At 38.4% G+C, this 25,355-nt stretch overlaps 1 protein-coding gene across 1 annotated transcript in view; it reads left to right on the top strand.

The window, feature by feature from the left end:
* Positions 1-25,355, top strand: part of GABRA2 (gamma-aminobutyric acid type A receptor subunit alpha2) — a 56,262-nt gene that overhangs the window by 14,799 nt on the left and 16,108 nt on the right. Inside the window, exons 3-4 of the mRNA XM_054202868.1 lie at positions 11,478-11,545; positions 22,974-23,194. Of these exons, the coding sequence (XP_054058843.1) occupies positions 11,478-11,545; positions 22,974-23,194 (289 nt within the window). The remainder of the gene's footprint in view (positions 1-11,477; positions 11,546-22,973; positions 23,195-25,355) is intronic.

Below are 25,355 nucleotides of genomic sequence, written 5' to 3' on the forward strand. Positions count from 1 at the left end.
TTGATAGAAGGATTAGAATGCTGTCTAGTTTTTTTGACAGTGTGTCACAATCTTCTCAAATGCTATTACAGAATTTCATACATACCTATTAAAAATATATTTGAGGCTCTTGCTGCAAAAAATGCATTAAGAGCATGCACAGCTCTATTAAATAAAGGCACTACCTTTTCCTACCATTGGTTCCTGTCATGCTTGACTGCAAAGTACAAGTCTAGCAAAAGATAATAGAACTGTAGCTCCATTTTTAATGACTGTACAATCCAGGACTTTAATAACCAAGCACTCACTATACACAGACAGTAAAATTAGTCTATCTGAAAGGACCATCATTTTCAATGCTTTCTTAAGTCTGTTGATCTCTAGAGGAGCTCCATCAGCCTTTGGGAGTTGGGAACGTGTGAATGTCATACTTTGCTCTGATAGCAGCAAGCCTTGGGAGGGTGCCAACCTCTGGTGACAGTGAGCGTTTGGCACAGAACAAGCAAGACTGTTCTTCCCAGAGCTTCATCCTGGTTTCTGTCAGCTCCAGGGTGCCAACTCTTTTTGCCACGGCTGACTACAGGGAGAGGCGGTCATTCTCCAAAGGCTTCCTCTGAAGTTGGCCAGCACCAGGAGAAGCCTTTTTCACTGACTTCAGTGGGCTCTGGCATGCTACCCAAATCTTCATTAAACAATTAACAAGGGAAATAAGCACTGTGACAGTGTCTGTTTTGGCTTAGAGAAAGTAGCGTGTAGCCAAGGGGTGAAATCCTCTATGTATTACGTATGTGTTATCACAGTTCCTTGGTCACGCCAGTGTGAGTTCTGCAGCCATTTCACATGTCCTTGATGCGGAAGGACTTTAACCTCCGATATTCTTTCTTCCAGGAAATTATGAGAATTTGGATTTTTTCAACATTTGGGATGTGGGAAGGTATTGAAGGAGAGCCGCCTCTCATAATTTGTACTTTTACTGGCAAGTTGACATGTTTACCAACATAAGCCAAAGGGGCTCCTGAAATCTAACCTGGAGAAAATCTAGACTGAGTGATCTTGGCTAGAAAAGCACCGGGGCCTGTGTAAAGGGAGACTAACAAGCAAATAAGCTAGCAACTAAAACTGAGTGAGTCAGGAGCCACTGTGCAATAAAGACATACCTTAAGAAGCCCAGACTCAGCCACTTCATGACTGTAAAGAGAAACTTGAAGCTGATGCTCTTTAAAAATGATACTGCTGTTATGGGGAGATGTGTTTTGGAGTACAGGAGGGGCTGGCAGAGTGAGCGTATCAAATGGAAAGATTTATACATGCTGTGACTTGGAATACAGCACAGAGGTTAAACCTGAAATTAGTCTAGAAGGGCAATGCGGCGGAATTTGACAGGGTGTTCCGTGACTCTAGGTACCGATGTCATAAAATTTAAATATTTAAAAATAAAAAAGAGAGATAAAGACTCCTGAATATAAGCTTCTAAAGTCTGAAATAAATTTGGGAATTTTTCTGCCTCACCTGCATGTTATAGTTTCCTTTCTAATAGCACAAGCTTCTAAGCAGATTAGATGGAAATGTGGTTGCATGGGAATAATAACTTTGCCATCCCTGTTTGTCTGATGACACTGATTCTGGTCACTCCAAATAATTACTGCTCCACTTTATCAGTGTATGCTCCCTTCCATTTCCAGACTTGAGTGCTCTTGTTCTCTCTGTCTTCCTCTGTCTCGTTCTTTAGGCAGCATTGGGGCAGTCTGGTTCATTTTAGCTTTATCATGCTCATCCAGTTGATCTAAACAACGCAGTAGTCTCATTTGACTCAGCCTGGTTATTATATACAATCTCTTTGCATCCTGATGGAAGCTGTAGTGTCTAAAGGGATGAGGTTTAGTGCTGATATTTTAGTTTTCATTTGAATGCCGTCTAGTTTTCGTCTGCTGCCAAATGTGTTGTGTGTTAGCTGAGTTCATTTTACTTCAACCTTTTAAGTAACCCGTCTTGGCAAGATCACATTTCATCCATCCAAACTCAACTATGTTTTCACTTTCATGCTTCTATTGAACATTTTGTGCAACTCCAACTAAAAATAAATCACATTTGTTGTTTATTTTAGAACTGAATGCTTTTTAATTCTTTTTCCTTTTTTTTCTTGGTGTGTGAGGATGTAATGAAAAGGGAATAAATTGAGATTTGGTGGATTTCACAGTAGTCTGGCTTTATGGGAACAGATTTCATATTACCCATGTGTTTAGATTGCCCTTCCCAATGATTACGTTCGCTCCTTCTTGTTCCTATTTTCAACATTTTATTTCTCCCTTTGTTAATTTTACCATAGTCAAGACTACTGTTTATAATTAGTCAGTTGTCTCAGATGTTTATACAACCAAAGCATCCATGTTGTATCAATGTCTTTGCAACGAACCTGTAAATTGGAGGAATACTCTGTTTAAAAGATAGCAGAAAAAAATCTAGAAAGATGTCTAGATAGTTAATTGTTGTCTTAATCACTTGGCAGTTGATACCTCTGAGATTGGCTTGAGGTGCCAAGAGTCTGTGAAGTCCAATAGTAATGACTGAGAGTATCTAAATGTCTTCTTTTCCCCATGCAAAGAACCAATTAAGTTGTGCACTTCTGGGTTGCATCAAACTCTCTCATGTTTAAGTACCATCAAGATTCAAGCTAGACACTGGTTGATTGGTTGGCTCGATGTGATATGGACTGCACCAGTCAGTACAGTAGCCTTCTTATCAGGGATGAAGTATGTTCTAGCTTAAACTTCTTAATTGTTCTCTACCTGATTTGGACAAGGGATCTGAATCCATGTCTCCCACTTTCCAACACGGTTAACTAGACACAGAGGTTTTGATCATTCTGGGAGAGTGGTTTCTTCCACTGGAGATGTTTTAGTTTGTATAAAATACGTATGTGTCAGAACATGGACTGAGACCTATGTTTTATACTGCTGGACTGTAGAGCCATTTACAGTCTTTGGCCAATCAGCCCCATACAGACTGAGGGCTTAGGTTTTGCAGTGTCTATATCTCCTGGACCCCACGTATAGTGCAACTGATTGCTTCAAACAGCCAGGTCTTCTTTGTGGAACATGGGGAAAGCTAGGCATGTTGGCACACCTCAGAAATAGTGTGGGGACAGCCTGCAAAAGTGGTTCATAAAGCCAGTAAACTGAGTGTGGGTCTGTCAAGCTGACTTATCAAGAAATGCTGAAGAGAGGCATGCAGCTTTTCTTACCAACACAGGTGAAACACCCAAGTTTGCATAGGAAAACATTACCGGTCTCCACTTCACCTGTTAACAGGGGTGTGCCCACTCTAGGACTCGTGCCATTCCTCCTTTCCTGAAAAGAGCCGTGAGAGTAGCTGGTAGCCTGGGACAATGGAAACTTGTGTGTGAGAGCGAGCGAGCACCTCATGTCAAGTGCGTGCTCTGATTTAAAGCAGAGACATGAACTTCAGTTACCGTGTGTCAGGGTTTGTCTTGACCACAGAGGTGAATTTTCTAAGATAGGGCACGCTTCCTCAGTCTTTGGAAGGAATTGTTCTGCTTTGTGTAAATAATTAGATATTGAGCAAGGACTTCAATTTATGTCTGCTACATCCCATGAGCACTGCTAGGCTGTGGAATCAGTCTCTTGCTTGCTTTCTTGCTTTCTCTCTCAAAGTTTTTCTGGCCCAGTAAATGTGTAATTATTTATAGTTTGAGGAACTCATTGGGACTTGGTTGAGAGCCAGTTCTTTAAGCTGCTTGGCAGCATCAGGATATTTTTGCCTTAAGGTGGAAATATAAGCAGCCAGGGAATTTTAGGTACTGACAACGTTAGACAGGAATTTGGGACTAAAGGGGATTCAGACAAATATAAGTGCAAAATTTAGTCATTATGATCTGGACCACAGAGACATTCAGATTAACTTCTATTGATTTAAATGGAAACCTGGAGCTTAAATAACTTTGTGGAGCTTGTCCAATATACTTAAAGAGATAATTGGGCACCAAAATCAGTCTTTAGCCCTACCCTTGAGTGTCTTTCTCAAACTTGTGGAGGAAGCCTATAATAAAGTTAAAACTGCACCTGAAGTGTTGCTTGTATCCAAGGCTCTTGGACGCTTTGGAAATGTGTTTAATTTTGTAACCTGAAGTAATAGGGTTTGCAAATTAAAGGTCTCTTGGTAGAGAGAGAGAAGACAAAGTAGTAAAGATGTCTGTGTATGCGATCTGCACTCTTTTCTTCTTTCTGAGTGGGAGTTAAACCCCAAATATGTCATATGCATGTGAAAATTATGTATCACTCAGCACAGAAAGAACTTTTTAATTTTCTGTTTGCTAGCTGGAAGCACTGCTCTTACAGTTTGCAACAGTGTCTTTTACATACAGGAGAAATCTGAGTCATTAAATGGCTGTGGAGATATATCACATCATTTGAGTTGCAGATATGCCTGCATTTCATTCTTTGCACATTTTGTGGATAACCTACACCTGAAGAGGATGTTAGCTCGGCTAAAAACGTATCTGAAAATGTTTTCCTAAGTCATATCTTTTGCTACAGAGGAAAAGGATGTTGACAGTTAAGCTAAACATTTTTTTCCAGGTTAATGTGTGTTTTCTTAGTGGTCAGAATGTCTCACCTCTAAAGATGCACCAACTTTTAACTGAAGTCTTGTATTACAGTAAATTCTCCGTCACGTTTATATTTTCCTGCAATTTTGGACTAGCTATATTCATTTTCAGAATAATAAATACAACTTTTTTGACACAAAAATTCCAATTCAAGAATGGGCTTATACACAGGACCAGGTATTCAGTTAGTCTAAATGACATGATGGTATTTATGTCAAGAGTATGGTATTACTTTACAGGTTGCCCGACTTCATGAGTTCTGGGTAGGCCTTTGGAGCTGTTTGTTTAGAATATGATACAATGTCTGTTAATAGACACAAGCTCTTCAGAGGGAAATCAGTTAGGGTCTGTTAGCCTACTGGCTTTCAATTCCTGTCTCCTTCTCCGGAATATTTTCTCCAGAATATATTCTTGTTTCTGTCAACACCATGAGAAATCAAGTAGAGCGCCTGACTCAGGTCTCATTTACACCAAATTGAATCAAGAGAGCAACTGTTAACAGTAACACTTACAGGTATTACTAGGTCTTACTGGTAAGCTTTGTTAAAGATGGAGATTTGCAAGAGAACTTTACTTACGGCTCGTATTAAGAAATTGTCTTGCCAATAGATCAAGGATAGAGTGAGGCTATTTGAAGTGAAGTGCTGCTGTCAAGGAGGGAAGTGAATTAGTTTCTTCTCACAGTTGGCTTTAGTTTACAAATTGAAAGTGTATTTATGTAGGCACATGTGGCTTTGAAACTCTTGCAATTTAACAGTGGATAATGAATGAAGATGCTGAGGAGTTAAAACAGATAAAACTGTCACATAAAGCACCAAACCCAAATATAAAAAAGAATTGGCAGAACAGTATTTTGAAATATCTGCATCCCTATGGATTTTGCTGCTCTTATGGCTCCACGTCTCGTGACCTCCTCTGACCCCCATTCCCTACCAGCCAGGGAGTGTCTCGAGCTGTCAACAGACACACTAAGGAGCTTGTCAGATAAGGGCAGCGTGTTGAGTTGGAACAGTGTTTGATGGATTAAGACCCTGGCTGTTTCACCTGTGCAATTCCTGACTTGTATTATGAATGACAATTTCAAAGCCTTTGGGCAACGTTGCCAAGAATGCCCTTGGAGACCATATTACAATGTCAGAACAATGTCAATTCCAGTTAAATAATTTTTTATAGCAAAATAATTAAAGTAACATCAAGCTTTTGACAGCGTTTCCACAACAACTCATAAATCCTCAGTTGAGGCTCCCACAGCACTGCAACTTGACCTCCTTTTTTATTTTTTTGTTGACACGATTACAGAGCAGTATTTTATTTTCACTTTTTTTTTTTTTTTTTTTGCATGCTGTAGCAGCCCTTCAGTTACAGCCTTGCAGTGTTCTCCTGGGTACTATTTACTCTACATTTAAAATAATGTTTGTAAGAAATTGTTTCATGCTATGCATTAGGACTGTGTATGTATATTTTAAAAGCTCTGTTCCACCAAGAATACTTATTTTAGCTGCCTGAACCCTGGATTTAGAGATTTATTGACTGAAAATTCGGATTAAATAATACAATAAAAAAAGTCCAACCCAATCTAACTATCAGGTTTTCTTGTGAATATAGCCCCAACACATTAATGGATAATATAGCCAGCTTCATGCAAACGAACAGCTGGAACCTTGCTGATGGTCCACTCTGAAGATTTCACAATGATCACACTCCTTTCTCCTCTTCTTTTAAACGTACCTAGAAAGATCCATGCATGTTTTGTTCCTGCTCTCTGCACAGAAAGGATTGTAGATTATTTTGGTGGGAGGAGAGAAGGAATGAGCAAAACACAGATCATTCTCAAATTTGTGAAATATTCAGAAAATTTTTTCAAGAAAGGTAATCCTGCCTCAGAGTTCTCCAGGAAAGGAAGATCCCTTAGGTGTGCCCAGCCGTTCATGTCTAGCTACTCCACATTGCTGGAACCTTGTATAACCCTTCAGAGATGCAGGCAGCTGACAAGAGACATCTGAAAGAAAGCAGAGAAGTTCTGAAAACTGCCTGGCAGGCAGCGGTCCAAAGGAACTAATTCAAAATTTAATTGCCTCTGTGGAAATTTCCAATTTTAACAAATTGGTAAATGCTGATGAGGAACCTTTTCATCCGACTTTTCTGACCATCTCCATTACTAAACCTGTGATCGATTTAGACTTCAGCCGCTGCAAATTCTCTGCCAAGCAGCCTTCTTCAGCTGAGCCAGCGCTTCTACCGAGGAACGAGTCAGCAGGACTCCAGACCATCAGAAAGGGTATCCCAGCAGCAGGAGACTAGGCATAATGGAATAGACAAAGGCACTGATACCAACTCTAAGCTCGGAACTCCTAGTTTTTGATGAGTCAATGACGTTGACATTTTCCAGTGTGGATACTTAATGTTGGACATCTGAAGCCAGATTGGTGAACACCTGTACTTCACATTACTTACACTTCATTTAATCCTTCTGCCTCAGCTTCCCAAGAATGGAAAAATGAAGGTAATAAAATTATTATCTTTAGAGGGAGGTTATTATAATTATTTTTTGTAAAATCTTAAATGTAATTAAAGCACACAGTAAACCTTCCAGCTAAGAACAGATAAGGATCTATAAATCTTCTGCAATTCGATATGTTTATTGCTTTTTCTTACATTTTGATTTTTTTTTTTCAGTATTGATATCATGACAGTTCAAGTAAGGAAAGGGAATCAGAAGAAACCAGTGCTTGGGAACTATGTGAAACGCCATCTTTATAGTTAATGCTTTTACAACTGCCATAGGATGTGTTTTTCTTCCTCTCTTTATTCTTAACTTTCTTGACTCTTTTTTTGTCAGTTTACCTTTGGTTTCCACCTTCTGAGAAATTAGCCTATACTAAGCCAGATAAGGCTTCTCTTTTAACATTTATGACCAAGGCAAGTTAGAAATGATGCTATAAGAGCATTTACTGGATTTCAGAGCAACTAGTGTGATGATGGCATCTACATGTCATATTCTTTGCCTGAGATTTTTTTTCCCCTAAAAGAAACAGCAGAAATAGAAACTATGTCGTTACCCTTTGTTGTTCCTGTTTCTTTGTTTAACGTTCAAAGGCAGTGATTCAGAATAACTTAAGAGCTCACAAGTATAAATGAGTCAGCCACCCCTCTTCCCAACAGAGGGTTCTTCTTTAAAAACCAGACTTTTTCAAAAGCACTAGGCCTCCATTGATTTAAGCACTTTTGAAAATCAGGCCTTTTAGTTATGTGTTTACATGTCAATTGAGGAAAAAGATCTTATAATTCTAGTGGAAAAAACTTGTCCTTAATTTTTCTCAAAAAACCAGACTCTCGATTTGTGCATGAACACATGTCGCACTGAACATTTTTTAGCTGAGTACATTCCCTTGGCTCTCCCACAAGCACTGATGATCCAGAACTTCCTGAATCTCCAGTGGGCTTGTGCTGTTCTTGACAGAACGTGAGTTATAAAAAGCCTGTAACTGTGGCGCCTGCTGGATGAATTCTGATTAGAGAGTCCATCTGAAACTGTGCTTTGTGCCTATGAATTGTTTTCAGTAAGTTACTAGCGGGACAAAGTGGTATGTTTTAATACAGACTTTATTTGACGACTGTGTATTCTTTCAAAGCGATAACTACAATATTTGTTGTAGAAAAGGATGATTCATTTTTTTCTTTTTCGAGACACTGATTTTGAAACCCCGAGTTCAAATTTGTAATTCAGAGGAAGCTTTATTGTAATACTGTGTAAGGTAACAACGAAGAAACAGACACAAGGCCCAGGCTGCTAACACTAACAGACGGTAAAACAGGAATAATTCAAGATTTATTACATTTCAGCTTCTTTTGTCTTCAAGGACCAGTTTCCTTGTATATAGGATATGAAAAGAAATTTATAAAAAATGCAGAATTTTGAGAGAAAATAGGAGGCAGAAATAAAAATCTGCCAGTACCTCCTTTGTGTAGTTTCCTCTTTCTTTTTTTCCCATCTTCCTTCGTTCTGTTTTCTCATCCTTCCTTTCCCCCCTCAGTCTTCTCATCTCTTGTAACTTCTCAGCCTCCCTTGTCACTTTCTGGCCCTGTTTCAAGATGTTCTGCCTCTTCCCTTCGCTTTCTGTGGTGGCGTGGGTCTCTCCTGAGGAGAAGCAGCCTGGTGGAGTGTCTGCCGTCAGGATGAACTCTCACTTCGGTGGAGAGCAACCAGTTGCATTGAAACTCACTGCTGTCACCATTGCCTGGAGCTATGCTGGTTTTAGGCAGTTTTGGTAAATAAAGAAATAAAGGTGCATGATTAATTTGCATCCCTTCCCATTCCCGAGGCTATCAGGGATGAATTTGCCCCAGGAATTTTTATATACGTTGAAGTGCTTATCTAAATTATGACAACCTGAAATGAAGCTCTTGCAGCTGCGGGTCTGGGGATAGCAAGCCTCCTCTTCTTCCCATCCATCCCCCCTTCACTCCCCAAGTCTTGATCCTTCACCCCAAGGATTTGCAGTGATTCGAAGTGAGTTACGCACACCAACAAGGGGAATCTACAGACTGTTGTAATAGCATTCAGCGATATGTTGCCGTCAGTTTGTTTGTTCTCAGCTCTGTCTTCTCCGCTCGTTTCTGATGGGAGGGTGGATCCAGAAGTATGCAGAAATAATGTGATAGAGTATGGTACTTTTTTTTTAAACTAAAAATATAAGGCAAGCCTGAAGATTCCATGTCCTGTAGTTTACTATATGCAAAGCCTATAGACATTCCCATGTGTCAAATAATATGCCAGATGCAAACAACTGATAGCAAAAGGGTGAGGTTACAAGATGACCCTGCTTCCAACCATTTGGGGGGTACGTGTGTCTGCAGGTTAAGATTTGCCAAGTGACTTTGTTGCCTATAGTAGGGTTCCTTCAGAGTATACCAGTATAAATGAAATTAACCTTGGTTCTCTGCTGTCAGGATACTTGATTGTCAGTCATATTTTCGTAACACCAGTGTTTTTCATGGCATTGTAATTAAGATCTTGTGTTGTCATTATAGCACAGGCCAAATTTCACAGTACAGGCCAAATTTCACAGTTAGTCCCTGCAGCACTGTTTAACCCCCTGAAGAGTAGCTCTCTTGTCACTTTTCCATTTCATCTCAGCCTGTGCCAGATAACCATTTGGAGAGAGTAATCTTTTTTTCTGGACAGTCTCCCACAGGCAACATGCAGTCACTAGGCTTCTGAACTGTACCTGTGGTTTCTGTACAGTATTTCAGCCAGACCCATACTTCATCCTTGTTGAAGACTAAGAACAGTGCAGACTCAGCACCTCTTGTTGTCCACTGACTTAAAATTAGTTTGTAAGATGTTTGGAGTAGAAATCAACTCAACTCGTGTATGGATACTGCATACAGAATTACAGAAGTCTCTATCACACAAATAAACATCTCTCTGGACATGCAGAGAAACTGCTTTTGAACTTTCGGAGTGACACATAGTAAGAGGCAAACTTTATTTATTTGCTGAAAAAGCAGAGGCGATCCTGGAAAGAAGATTCTTTTGGGTAGGAAAAGCTTTACAAAGTTCCGTATTCTAATAAGGACATGTCTAGTGTTTGGCTGGAGAAGGAAATTCAAGTTTTCTTAAAGATGAGAGTGCAGGAATGTGCCTCCCCCATGCTCCAGAATTTTTCTGAAAGCACTGTGTCACCCCGTCTCTGCTTTGGGTGCAACTACATCCCTTTGAAAATGCACTGCTCCCCATGCTCATGGCACAGCCTTGCCTTTGCCTGGTGGCTGGTGGAGCATCTGCTGATTTCTCCCAATAAAGCGCAGCGATTATACCGTTGGCCTCAAATACAATTAAAAGTAAAATCTGCCTATGCCACATATTTGTCAAAAAGTAGCTTTTAGGGATATAGAAGCTATTAACTATCCATATTAAATATGGAAATCAGAATATAACAGCAGGATCACTCTTATAACGGGCAGCTGTATTATTTTTAGGAACGGGAAATTCTGGGGTGAGTCAAATTGCAGCTAGTTGTATTCAAATATTTCTTTTCCAGCCAGCAACTGGCTTTAAGGCAGAGAATTCCTTGTGTTGACTGTCTTGAATGCAGATGGTAGTTGGCAACTGCTGTAAGAAATTTCCTGCAAGTGTGTGCTATCCCTCTTAGTGAATATCGTTCCATTTTGAGCCTAATTGAAAACTGAAGACAGAAAACTCAGCAATTATTTTTCCCTGCAGTACAATATTTAATATTCTGATTTCATGGCTGTCTGACTACAATGATTAGGAAGAACATTTTCTTATAGTATTTACAGTGCCACAACAATGTATCAGGAGCATCGTCTATCAAGGGAAGGAACTATTATGTTAAAATACGTTCCACTTAAAAACATACCCAATTAAAAAGTAGGATGCTGTTGCGTGTTACATTTGGTTTAGTCGATAATTGCTTTGTAAGCTTTTTCTTGTCTTTGGCTTTGAAAAAAGGCTATTCAGGATGAAGAGAAGAGCCTTGAACTAGAAAGGCTTTAATAGGAATGATCTGCAACAACAGAGATCCCACCTCTGCAATAAAGGCATTTTCGGTTTAGAACTCTGCTACCGTGTTAAGTCCAAGACAGTGTGGTTATTTTTGCTGGTGGAGAAATGGGAAATATGCATGTAGTTGCTGATGGCTGTATAGTCCTTTAACTGAAACAAACTACTCTTGTCTGATAACCTGTGTGTTAAGTCGGGGTAGAAACCCTCAGTATTTACAACAGAATACTGGTTAGGAAAAGTAAATAGGGACTGAAACTTGTTCAAAATGTCCCATAATTTTGCACAGAGATTTTGAAGAAGTCCTACACATTTAAAATGTTTGCTTGTTTTTTGTTTTTATATCAGATAGTATTACTGAAGTCTTCACTAATATCTACGTGACCAGTTTTGGACCTGTTTCAGATACTGATATGGTGAGTTTCTGAATCTTTTGCATATATAGTAAACGGTGTAAGATATATAGTATTAACTTCCTTTAAACTTGTATTGTGCTTTTACTTATTGTGGACGAATTGAGAATAATTTCACTGAAGTCAGGAAGTGCCAAATCCCAGTAGTTCTAAAGAAGGAAATTGGTTTATAGGCCTTGCATGAATAGTACGCTTGTATTAGCTGTTTAGTTTGGGCCAGTGAATGTTCTGATTGTCCCCGCTCACTGTACTTTGGTACCTATTCTGGAGCAGTCTTGAGATGGGTGAACTGGATTCCTCTTGGATGAAACAAAGTGGAAGGTGCACTGTAGGAGCACACTTAATGTTGGCAAAGGTCTGGGGGACCTGACTGGAGTCAGTCTAAACTAAACTTTTTGAAAGATGTAGCTTGGAAGTCGGGTCGTCAGCATGATTATGTTGTTCTACAGATCTGTCCTCCATAATTTGGAATATTTAGTAACAATTTAAAGGGAGTCAGTGATATTAAAAGGAAGCTTTCATGAAAACAGCAATGGAAAATGCTCTAAAGCAAGGGGTCCTTTGTGGGCTCACTGCAAATCATACACAGATTAGGGAGAATGTGTCGCACCAGGGAGAAAGATCTTCATGGATATAACACCTCTAAAAGGAAAGAAGGGAAGGACAATCTGAAAGTTACTTTAGCTGCCCTTGCCATTCATGCAAGAAATTATTTCCTCCATGAAATTATTTTTTGAAGTGTTTTGAACATTCATCATTATACACGAGACATATAAAATTACTGCCTATGTGTACCTATAGGTATTAAAAAATGGATATTTGTAAAAACAGGCAATATTTACTTTTTCTATGAAAACTTTCAGCTTATGCATTATACAAAACATGAAACATCTTGATGTTACAAGCTAGGTTGCAATGAAGCTAAATATTTCATGGTATGCTGTACATTTTAAAAGTAATTTGCTCGCTGACTAACAGGTAGTCATAGCTTGGAGAATATATTCTGTTTTTTTGTGTTTGTTTTTTGTGCATGGTAGTTTTGGTTTTCAAGTTTTGTTTCAGTTGTGATGAATACATTACTGAGGCTTCACACGAAAAGTCGTTTCATGGGAAAAATAGGCATTTGTATTCTTTTTGTCACTGTATATGTTACTGATTCTCTAGAGGTTTTTTTTTCCTAATGACCTTAAGTTTCTGAAATGATTCCTATTTTATCACTAATTATAAAAAGCAAGTGTCCACAGCTCTACACAAAGGTGATATGACCATCTTGACCTTGTTAGTCTAGTATCTCATGACTTCACAGTGAGATGATATTAACCCAATTTTAAAGATGTCGTAGTGAGGCACAAGGAGACTTACCCAAGGCTGTGCAAGTCATCTGTGCTTAAATGGGAATTTAATGAAAAGCTCCCTGAGCCTAATCCCCAGCTCCTGAAACACTTTTGACATCAGTGTGTAGGTGTGTGGAGAACGCTGCGTGTCTTTTTGCACAGACAGATATGACGGCACGGGAAGGGGTCAGGTTCTTTGATGCTACAGCTCTAACGGCTCTGTGCAGAGATATTAACCAAAACAAAGTGCAGTGCATCAGAACGGCCCCTGGTACTGTAATGGGTAGGTCTATTTGGAGATAAGTAGATAGGTAAGTCACAGCAGTTTAATACTTACTACTACAAGCTTCAGGGTTAATTTAGCTTGTTCAGTTGATAATTATAAAATCATTTTGAAACGTACGAGCAGTCAATTAGAAAATTTCAACATGTGAGTTTTGAAATAATAGCTTCCAAACTATCACATATTCTGTCAAACATGAAGGTGACATTAGAGTTTTAACCATGAGTACTCTTTCATTTAGGTATTACATTACTGAATTGATAATGTAAACTGCTATACAGAGGGTTTACTGATATTTTCTTCTGTAAATGTTGGAAGCTCTGGAATATTCTAATTTTGTAAGCTTCCTCCTTAAAAGGCTTCATGGGAAGAATAAGTTTGACTCTTGCCCATGTCTTCCTAAATCTCCGGAGGATCCTAAAATGAATCTCAGGTCTTCTCAGGAAGATTGGGTCCCAGCCCCTGAGGTCCTCTGCTTTCACAGTGCGAGTGGTGAGGCCCTCAGTCATGTCAGGTTTTTAGGCTGGACATTGCTGTTGCCCAAAACTCTCGTTGTCATTGCTGCAGTAGGATTTCTTCCCCTGCCATTTTTCATAGCAATGAAACTCAGCAGATGAATGACTGCACCCCTTTGCATATCTATTTGCCAGTTTGTTTGTTTTTTTTCCTCTTAGTTAGCATCATGTGAAGCATAACAGTGCTTAGGAGAAAAGCCTGTTGAAAATGGGAAGGGGACTCATTGCCATGGGAGATGATTAGTATGTGTTTATAGCATGGAAGGTGGCATGCTCAAAATGATGAGTGGACTGGAGCTAAGGACACAGGTGTTGCACAGCAGTGTTGATTCGCAAAGTTGATAAAATGTCATTCTAACCTTTGTTGTTGTTGAATTGATAGCAATTTGTGAGGTTTGGTTTCTGTTTTCCTCACTTAGTAGTTCCCATTAATGATAATACAGTATCGTGTGCAATCTGTGACTCAGTATGATTGATAGAATGTAGGTTTTAATTCATATTCCCTGTATTTTTCCAGTATCACAATTTTGCCAAAAATTCCAGGGGAATTTGATCTTTGACTGATTTTAGGCTTGTTGAAGTTGTCATTGATAAATTTAGAAGGTAACAGCTGAGGCTGAGATTTTTCTCCAAATGTGTTAAGAGTCAAAAACATTTGATCCTTGTTGTGGATTACGATTTTGACTGAGTTAAAAAGATGCTACTCACTCTTCTGCCCAAAATAGTCAGCCACCAAATCTGTTGACACTTGGCCAGAACTCCGTTGCAAACTGTGCTTCAAATGAACTGCTGTGACTAAAATCCTGGTGTATCTATATTAGCTTAGTCATAAAAATATATGTCATTGTATGTCAGCCACAGTATTTAATGTCAAAGGAAATGCCAATATACAGCAGGAATTTTCAACTTCATTTTGCAAACTAATGAGAATCACGGAAGGCAAACCAAAACATGGGATTAAACAGATTTTACTTTCACTGTTCTGTCTTTTTGAGCTGTTTTTTCTCTGAAATGTTTAAGTTCAGTTATTGTGATGTTATGCCTTATAGGCTTCCAACCAGATCAGTGATATAAATTTATTTTGACATTAGCCTGAGAGAAGAAAAGCTGCATTGTTTAGAAAAACAAACCAACCAAAAATTGAACAGAACAATAGAAAAACAAAACGTATCTGAATTTTCTAAAGAATTATAAGGCTAAATTATGATTAAAGAGGTTAATCAAAACATTTTTAATCAAATTAAAATATTTAATATTTGAAAATGATGACGTGAAGGATAATTTTAGTTGGATTATGATTTGTAGGATAACAAAATGGCAATCATTTAATTGAAACATTAAAACTGGTTATTTATCTCTTTTTTTAAAATTAATTATTTGAAGTCTGGTAGATTGACGTATCTTTATAACTATATGCTGCTAACTCTCATTTTAGCACTGCAAGCAAGATACTTTTACAGCTTTTTCTCAGACTTACTTTCTTTCCAGGCTCTCCTGACACTCTGGCTTCTAAAATTTCCCAGGTAACCATAAGTGCTGATGTCCTTGATAGGAAAAAAAAAAAAAAAAAAGAAGAGAAATAGTTACTGTATGTAAGACAGAGCATACAGGCACTGAGAGCCTTTATATGAGGCCTGCTGTAAAGAAAGCTATGCCAAGATTTTGCCAAGTTTTTGCCTCAAGAGCAGTTTTCTAATTTTCACTGGGAACGGTCTTTCCTGCTTTCTGCAAGTTTTGTGTTTCAACTTTCAGCTTTAGCTTTTAATTGTCTTTGGGGAGTCTTTGTTTTTCCCTATTTGTTTGTACACAACATCTTTTCCTAGTTTCCTGTTGATAGACCTCTATTTTTTCACTCTAGGGTCAAGAAACATGAACATTTCTCTGTAGAGAGGGTCATACCCAGGTAGTTCATCACTTCTATCTTGTCAGTTTTCAATTAAACTTTCAATAAGCATTTCTAATTTTTCAAATATAGCCAGAACAGCTGAAGGTAAGATCCAGAAATGACCGAAAGGATAGTTACAGAAACTCTCAGTACAACTGAGGACAGTTCTTTAGAGAGAGTGGCTGAACTGGCAACTGCGTTTCTTTTTTTGTGTCTGTTTTTTTCTATGAAACTTCCTTTTTAGCTGTTCCAAAGTCTAATTATTAGCTATGGTTCCTTAAATGGAGAGAAGCTTTACAGGAGCTGTACGATAAGTAAGTCAGGACAGAATAAGGGAAGGCACCAAGATGGTTTTTTTTCACAAAGATTGAAAATAAACACTGCAATTATTTTACTGTAGCTTTTATTTTAACTCAGTAACAGAAGACTAAAGAGTAAAAGGCAAACAGTAATGATAAATACGCTTGGCTTTCTTGGGTGTTGGGTACCATCTAGGTTGCCTTTTTCTCATTGATACGTTTCTGAAAAGTCAATAAATTGGTTGCTGTGTTCCCTCTATGGCTCAGGTCATTGCCTTTGCAAGTTAAATCCAGAGGCTGAAATTTGGAGGAGGATCTCTCACACGATCGCTTGCAGATTTTCTGTCCTTTTATTCTGTTGGGAAGGCTTGTTCCCCTGTTCAGCATCCTGCCAAGTGGATCAATATTGTAGACTGATTTGTCACAGGCTGTGTCCAAGCCCTTCACTGTCATTAGCTCTCGGTGTACCTCTTGCTTGGATTCCTGTCCCTGGCACCAGGCATCCGTTGTGTTTCAGGGTTGCTCTTTCTCCATGCCTGGACAAAAAGGGGTGATGAGAAGTGTTTGTCTTTTTAGTGACAGCAGTGTGGATAATATCCTGTAGTCTCTATTCTAAGTAATCCCTATTCGTATCTTTGACATTCCTCTCTTATCCCGGCTCAGTGCTTATTTTAGACTCAGAGTTGATTCTACATCAGGTCTATGGAAAGAGAGAGAGAGAAAATAATTCAGAGAAGGTCCTTTTCATAAACGGATATGAATAGAAAGACATTCTCTTCCCTAGATGTTATCATTCAAACTGATTAAACACATTTCTTTCCAGATTTTTTTCAAATACTTCATGTATAGATTAAATGCTTAGACAAAAATGACTGAAGTTGGCAGACGAAGGAGAAATAAAAGGCTTGAAATGAGTTCTTCAAATAGAGGAAAATCATGCTACAATTCCCTAGAAATATACCACATATTCTTTAAAGGTCGTATATATCTGGCAGACATTACTTATGTATTTAAAAATGAATACATGTTCCTTTGAAATGCAGTGATGGGATAGTGTTTAAATTTTTAACAGGGTGTTAAGGATTTTGATAAAAAATAACCAACAGTGCAGTTTCATACCACAACCCTCCTTCATAAGGGAGTTTATTCAGAATATTTTCAAGAATTCCATTCACTGGTGTATAATCTCCACACCTCCCAAAGACCTGAAAAGAATTTCTGACTGTCTGCTATTTCCTTCTATGTTCTGTGTTTGGTACACATCAGAAGGTAAGTTTTGGAAAAGAACAAATGGACTCAGTTTATACATCTTGTGCAGTGAGATTTGGTGTTAGATACACAGAGCCTGAGTAGTCAGTGTTTGTGATTGGAGCATAGAGGGGTTTTGGGGGAGAGGACTCTTTCAGTCCTGATATTGTAAGACAATTTTTTATTGTTTTATTTTTTAGAGAAGAGACAAGTAGAAAGTGAGATGGAGATGGTAGGAACATTGTTTGTCCAATCTGGTAGGTAAAGCCAAGCCATACAGCGGTGTACTTCAAGAACTATGGGGTTTTGCAGGCTGCTGTAGTGTGTTAGCCCTCGTGCATGGCATTTGCACCATGCATAAATCTGTCCTACAGAGCATGACATGACCAAGACAACAAACTAAGGACCTGATCCTCCCACTGTAAAGCTAATTTCAGCATTCACTCAAAAGCTAGATCCAAATGCTTATTGAGGAAGCATTGGTAAATTAATTTGCAGAAGTTCCATCACAAACTGGCACCCGTCAAACCCACAGATATCAGATTATAGCAAGAATGCATATATCGGGCTGATTATTTTGCTTTGAATGATTGCATTTTTTTTTAGTCTGTTTTAAAACTCCTTCTTGGTTTTCTTAGAAGTAGTTTTGATACTTAGTTGCATACCAACCATGTTAGTATTCAACAATACTAGTCACATACTAATATTGTTAACGTTTTTAAGCTAAACTGAAAGAAAAATTGCACATTGCCTTAAAGTAGATATGAGACTAAGAATGTGCTTTTTAAGACCTAAAATTAAGAAATTTTACTAATGTAAAAATAAATATTAATATGAAGCCCCTATATTACCTAGGTGAGATTTAGGTCTATGAATCTTACGTGTTTATCTCGTCAATATGTTAACCACAGTATTTCTGATTGTCTTTAAGGAATCAATAAAAAGATACATGTGCCATTTTGCCTTTCCTTATTTTTAATTTTTTGTATTTGTGTTTTTAAAGTTTTATATTTTACAGTACTTAAAATTTGCTTTCATGGTTATATATGTGTGTCAGTTAATGGCTTTAACAGTGGTCGAGTCAAGAAATAGCCAAATTTTCTTTAGAGAATTGACTGAGAAAAATCTTTACAAGTAGGGAATGAGGAACTCTGGCCTGAACTATTCACTAAACAAACTGCTGTGTTCCAGAGGGTGATTAATAAAATGTTCAGTCTGCTCCATGACAATACTGCTTGCTAATGGACACTCACAATTTTTGAAATATTTGGAATACTTCCATCTTTACTCCAGATGCAAAGACTGCCAAAATCTGCCAACCATTAGCCGAGAGGATGAGAGTACTTTTTTTGTTGTTTGAACTTTTTCCCATACAAATCTGGCCTTAGCAAAAAAGAGGACTGCCATGTAGCAAGGAGGGATTGCATATAGTCAGCTCAGTTAAAGCTTCTCCCAGAGATACTAATGTCTTTTTTTACTGTGTATACTGTTATGCACAACAACTGCGTATTAAAAGAAGAATGAAAATCCTTCACCACTTTATTCTTCTGACCATCGAACTGGCAGAGGCTCGAGTGCTTCTTAACACTGTAGTAAGAATCTCATCATCTGTACCTAAAATTTCATGTAAGCTGGTATAACGCATATTTGAAAGATTATGTTTAATTTGTACTGTGTTAGAGTCCAGCTGTGAAAGCACCGTTTCAGACACAAATCAGTAGGAAGCATTTGCTTGCCTAGAAGTGATCACAGGAGTCCTTAGTAGTCCTGGAAGTATGGTCTTGTGATTTTGTGGAGATACTGCACTATATACTGGAGAGTGGTTTGGTAATGTCTAGAGACAGCACAGGTTCTTCCATATTAGAGAATATGCGCAGATTGTATGAAAAGAGTATCAGGTATTAATTCGAGTCTTTTTTTCTGGAGTCCAGATTTGCATTTCTAACAGAATATTAGTCTTGCTTGGAAAGTAAACATTACGCAGCGTTTACCACGAAGTGGTACATATATGGAATAGGAAACAGTAACAAAATCTTTATGTATCATCTTTTGATAAATGCTGGCTTTTAATCACATTGATTATGTTCAAAATACTGTAATAGTTTCCTGTTTTTTCATTAGTTTTGTATGGTAATCATCATAGGGATGTTCATGATCATAAGTAGAATGTATTTGCCTCAGGAGGGAACATGGGATCTTTGAATATAGCACGGGGATGCAAAAGGCATTGTATTTTGTTTTTCATAATCACTCTGTAAATGGACCAGGACAAGTTAATTTCATCTCTGTGCCCTGGTTTCCCTGCATACAAAATTAAAATTCCAATACTTCCTTTGAAAAATGTGCTGACGTCTATAGATAGATAAGAATAAGTTCTTATATAAGAACTATGGTGAGATTTTATTGCTAATGTGTTAAATGGAAGGAGAAGGTGTTCATGAGCTTTCACACCAAACCTTGGGTTATTCCCTGTTTCCGTCTTCTAAATGTGATGTTCTGCAAACAAAGATTTCCAGCATGGATTGGATGATAGAATTACATGTGGGTCAGTCAGAGATTTATCAGTGGGACCTTTCAAGGCTGGAGCTCAGATTCTCTCCTGCTTATTCCGCTTCCTAAGCACTTGCAATGCATCAAATGTGGTTTTTGAAATGTTGCTGTTTTGATTTAGTGGCATTTCCTGTCTGCTTTTTTTCTGTTTTATATCTCTTGCAATTCTTTTTATATATGTTGGAAGACGGTGGAGAAGTGGGACCTTTGAAATTCTTTATTGGTTGAAACATCACAAAACCTTATGATTTATATTCTAATCATTTATGTGCAGGGATATTTGTCAAAGGAACCTGCAGGACATATCGCTCACTCCTGTTGAATTTCAGTGGGATTTCAAAGTCTTGATCCCTCAGGCTCTTCTTTCCGTTTCATTATCATAAAAACATACAATCACAGAATGGTTTGGGTTGGAAGGGACCTTAAAGATCATCTAGCTCCAACCCCCTGCCATGGGCAGGGACACCTCCCACTAGACCAGGTTGCTCAAAGCCCCATCCAGCCTGGCCTTGAACACCTCCAGGGATGGGGCATCCACAGCTTCTCTGGGCAACCTGTTGCCCAGAGAAGTGCCTCACCACCCTCACAGTAAAGAATTTCTTCCCAATATCTAATCTAAATCTACCCTCTCTCAGTTTAAAACCATTACCCCTCATCTTATCACTACAAACCTTGATAAAGAATCTCTCCCCGTCTTTCCTGTAGGCCCCCTTTAGATACTGGAAGGGGCTATACAGTCTCCCCAGAGCTGATCAACCCCAAGTCTCTCAGACAGTCCGCATAGCAGAGGTGCTCCAGCTCTCTGATCATCTTCGTGGCCCTTCTCTGGACCCACTCCAACAGGTCCTTCTTATGTTGGGGTCCTCAGAGCTGGACGCAGGACTCCAGGTGGGGTCTCAGCAGAGCAGAGGGGCAGAATCCCCTCCCTCGCCCTGCTGGCCACACTGCTTTTGATGCAGCCCAGGATGCAGTTGGCTTTCTGGGCTGTGAGAGCACGTAACTGGTTTATGTTGAGCTTCTCTTCCATGAACACCCCGAGTCCTTCTCCTCAGGGCTGCTCTCAATCCATTCTCCACCCAGCCTGTGTTTGTACTTGAGATTGCCCCAACTAACTTGCAGGACCTTGCACTTGGCCTGGTTGAATTTCATGAGGTTTGCATGGGCCCACCTCTCAAGCATGTCGAGGTCCCTCAAAGGTTTATACCTCAAACATCCACCTTATCGTACATAGTAATGATTTATTGGCAAAGCCCCTCAGACAGAAATTGCAAGGAGGCTTTTAGGGCAGTTGTTTTCCTTGAATTACCTGATAATGCTTCTAGCCAGATTTCATATATTCCCCCTGCTTCAAGCACACTGCGCCTGCTGCTCCTGATTTAGGTTTTGTGAGTTTCCCAGGTCTACAACTGAACTGACAGAATACTTGGAATTTGTAAATTGGTTTTTAAGTCACATGGTATTTAGCAAATAAAACAACATGTAAATCAGCAAATAAAACAGGACAATTGAATGTGATCTATCATAGAGAAATGGGCAAATTGCTTGCCATGAGGCAGCGTCTCTGGCAGCAATGAGAGACAGTAAAAGATCAGGTATAACGTCAAACAAATACATGTTTTATAGGTGCATAACTTTTTGTCTCACAGATATATTTACTAAAATATTATTAGAAATTATAGAAACTGGTATTAAAGAAACACAAGAATATTCATTTTCAGTGTACTGTAGTGTTAGTTTTATTTAATATCTGTTTGAGTAACTATAATTTTAATTAAATAACAAAATTGTATTGTAGTAACGTAAGACCTCTCGACATAGATAAAAATTGCGCTTGTGGTTTTTGTCAGGTTAGTTTATAAGTATCCCATCACATCATTCCAAAAAGATCTCCCCAAGCACCTGTCACCGTTCCTAATGACAACTGCTTCCTCTCCTGCCCCTGCCCCATGCTCCTTCAGGTAACAGGATTCTCTTTCCTTTATTCCACATGCCCTATTTAGCCTCTGGCCCTGACCTGGAAAAGGTCCTCACAGCTTCTCGGCTCACAGGCCAAAGGAGCTGAGAAGGGCCGTCGCTTCTGGCTGTCTGCTCAGCACTCCTTTTCTACCGCTGTATGACTGAGAAAAAACTTAGGCCATGTTAATCAGCACGCAAATAAGCCAGCAGGAAGTGACGGGGGCTGATGAATTCCTGGAACTCACTTTTATGTTGAAATCACTTGAATATTCGTTGAATTTTATTAGGACTTGTCTATTGAAAGATAATTTACTTGAAAATGGTTTACATAAACTATAGGATTTGCAAAGTAATTGCAATAGTATAGACTGTTGTAACATATTAATATTTTTAGATCATGGGTCCATTTTGCACCTGTCCAACAAAACAAATTGCACCAAGGTAGCGTTTGCCAATGCACAGAATACAGTTTGCATCCAACAAGCTCTTCCATTTCCAATTTATATGCTGTGCTGACAGTAGCAAACCACTAAATCCAATTACAGATCCAATTTGAAGTTAGTTGATGAATTTACATTATCAGTGTTTAATCAGTATCTTTCTTTTTTTGTTTGTTTAGAACAGCAACAAAAGCCAGCAGATGGGATACCGGCCCCTGGGTGACACAGGCATCTGGTCTAGGTCATCAGCCCATTTTCGCTCGCATCCTTTTCTCCAGACTGTAGTTCCTTCCCAAGATTAGGCATCAGAGTAAAGTTCAGCAGACAGCGTGTGTCACCCTTTAATCATCAGCTGTTGTTCCCTACATATGTACTTCTGTTAATAAAATCCATACCGCTACAGGGCCTTACTTTACCCTTTGGAAAAATCTTTCTTATATCGGTTTGCCCAGATATATTGTACCTTTTATGGGTAGCCTTGTTTCCTTCCTTCCAGTCTCAGCCATTCTCTGTGCTCTCGAAATGCTGGATTACTCTCCTTCAGGTGCATCTGCTGCAGGAACTATTTAATATCCTTCTGTGTATTTTTTTCTTACTTCTTAATACCGAATAGCTGTGTTTATTGAAATTACCATTGTCACACATACTATGTGTATCAGGTACAGACATCTAAGTATTGGAAGGGTTTGAGATACAAACAACAGCTAGAAGTCACAAAGGAGAATGTCATACCCTGAATAAAGTGACATCTTGTTTATTATTCTCAGTATTACACAATTTTGTGTGACAGTTGTTCTCCTCCCTTGACAGTTTTACCAAGGGAATTTTTGCCACCCGCCAGAACTTTTCTGTTTTGGCCCTCGAAAAGCAGATTAATGTTTCTTTGTGTCAAAAAAAAAGCATATCTTTGTTCCATTACAGGAATACACAATAGATGTTTTCTTCCGTCAGAGGTGGAAGGATGAGAGATTAAAGTTTAAGGGCCCAATGAACATTCTTCGATTGAACAACTTAATGGCCAGCAAAATCTGGACCCCAGATACATTTTTTCACAATGGGAAGAAGTCAGTGGCTCATAACATGACAATGCCAAACAAGCTTCTACGAATCCAAGATGATGGGACTCTCTTGTACACCATGAGGTAACTCTTTTCATCTGTTCCCTGCTCAAAAGCTATTTCTCAATGTGATATTTCCAGATAACAATTAAATAAGGTTCCAAGAGGACTTTCCTTTGTTTCATTTCTGTCCTAGCAGAGAGAAAGCTAGGAAAACGTGCGTTTTGTTTCCGGTTCTGTTACAAGTCTGTTGGCCGATTAACACTTAGTTCAACTTGCTACGTGTTCTCAGTTTTCATACTTCTATAATCTATTGAAAGATACTGACCACCCGCATGAAGTGCTTTGAGACCTTCAGATGGGAATCGCTGTGTAAGAATCGTTAAAAATACTCAAAGTTTACCAACCCCCTCTTAGAACTAGTAAAATAGTATATTAATTTTGCCTGTTGCAGCACCCGTTGTACCAGCCGTGTGAGCCCTTAAGCAAATTTATTATTAAGATCAGTGGCAATAAAAAATAAAGAGGAAGAGGAAAGAGTTGATAAAGCCTCAAATTATTTCCAGCAAGAACTACAGGAAAAATATGTCTTACTCTGTAATAACTGTTTCTTTATAACTAATTACAATATTTTACTTACAGTTTTAATTTTTGCATCCTGTGCATGATTAGCAGCTAAGATAAACATTTAGCTGTTAAAATGTATTAAATTTGCTTAGAAAATAATTTATGAAAAAATAAAAATATCGTGTATGCATCAGCATAAGAAGCATTTTTATAAGACTGATTTCTTCTTTGATTACTCTTCTTGTAATAATGTTACCTGTATGAGTTTTTTGGAAAATTTATCCAAATTTCCAGAAACTGATGACTTAGTTCCTTTCTTTTTCTTTGATAATATTGGATAAATTGTATTTGTTGTGAATGCAGACTTAAAATCCCCGGCCTAAATAAGATGTAAAATGTGAGCTGTAAAGCAAACATGCACTGTGCAATTTTTTCCAGGTAGCCATACCAGCATCCATTAAGTCTGATTAACTAAACAACTCCCAAACCCTCGAGTGTTGATGGGTAGGCCGCTAATGACGTTGAATGATGTGGTGTTTCGACAGGTTCAGAAAAGTTTCCTGGAAATAGAGACCCCCATTACAGTATTTTTGCTTCATCTCAAATCAGTATTTGAACTTTTATCTGTATAAACTGGCTGAAATTCTCTCCCTCCAGAAAGCATTATAATTGTATGCTATAAATAATTAGAAATACTGTTAGAAACCATTATGAAGAAATTTTTTTTTGAACGTAAGATGAGTCATTTCAGCTAGAATTAACAAAGCATTTTCTTGACTTGCTCAAAACTTCATGATTTGTAAGCACGCTGCTTTTGAGGGTATGAGATTAATGTATAAACTGTTTTCATCGTCTCAATTTTAAAAAGCCATTTTTTATCTGTGTCTGTTTAAAATTATAGTGTGATTTATATCAGGAGTTCATGCAGTTCTTTCCTTTGCCTTCAGCTGTTTGCTGACTCTTCACTCTCTCTGCCCCTTGAGTTCAGAAAAACTTTCCTGGGGAGAGGGGGAATATAAATATGGAATGTTTTTGGCTGGAAGGGTGGGAGAACGTAGTGAGGAATACAACGACTATGAACCACTGAGACTACAGGAGCATGTGGCTGATGTTTGAGGCTGGATGATGAGGAACGAAAGCATGCAGAAAAAAATCTCCACCCAGAGGAGACTTGCAGGATAGGAAAGAGAAACAAATTAAAAATAATGGGAAAGAGAAGTCTGTGAAAAACTTTCTTCAGATTGTTTTAAATTACTTTTTATTGTATTAATCCCCATGGTTGGTACTGGGATATTGCTAGGGTTTTGGTTTGTTCATTTTTTTTCACAAAATGAGCAAAAGTGCATGCATTGTTAACATACTGTCATGCTTACACGTAAATAAAAATAATGATCACAACTAACATGGAGAATGAGTAGCAGCAATCTTTTGAAAGGACACAAATTATTTTTTTTTAAATCTTCCGTCCAAACTGTAAAAGAAATAATTTAAAAAACTATGGAGCACAGTCCTTTGGCATATTAACTGTATTTTATGTGCTTTTGTAATGAGCCTTTGAGAGCCATATAATCACACATGTACCTCAGAATATTATGAGAAGAAAATGACTGCTCTTAACAACCTGCAGTTACATAATTTATATTTTCATTTAAATGGCCTTTCCTCATAGTTTTGAGGT

This window comes from Rissa tridactyla, chromosome 5 (assembly GCF_028500815.1).
Source record: "Rissa tridactyla isolate bRisTri1 chromosome 5, bRisTri1.patW.cur.20221130, whole genome shotgun sequence".
In the NCBI taxonomy this organism is placed as follows: domain Eukaryota; kingdom Metazoa; phylum Chordata; class Aves; order Charadriiformes; family Laridae; genus Rissa; species Rissa tridactyla.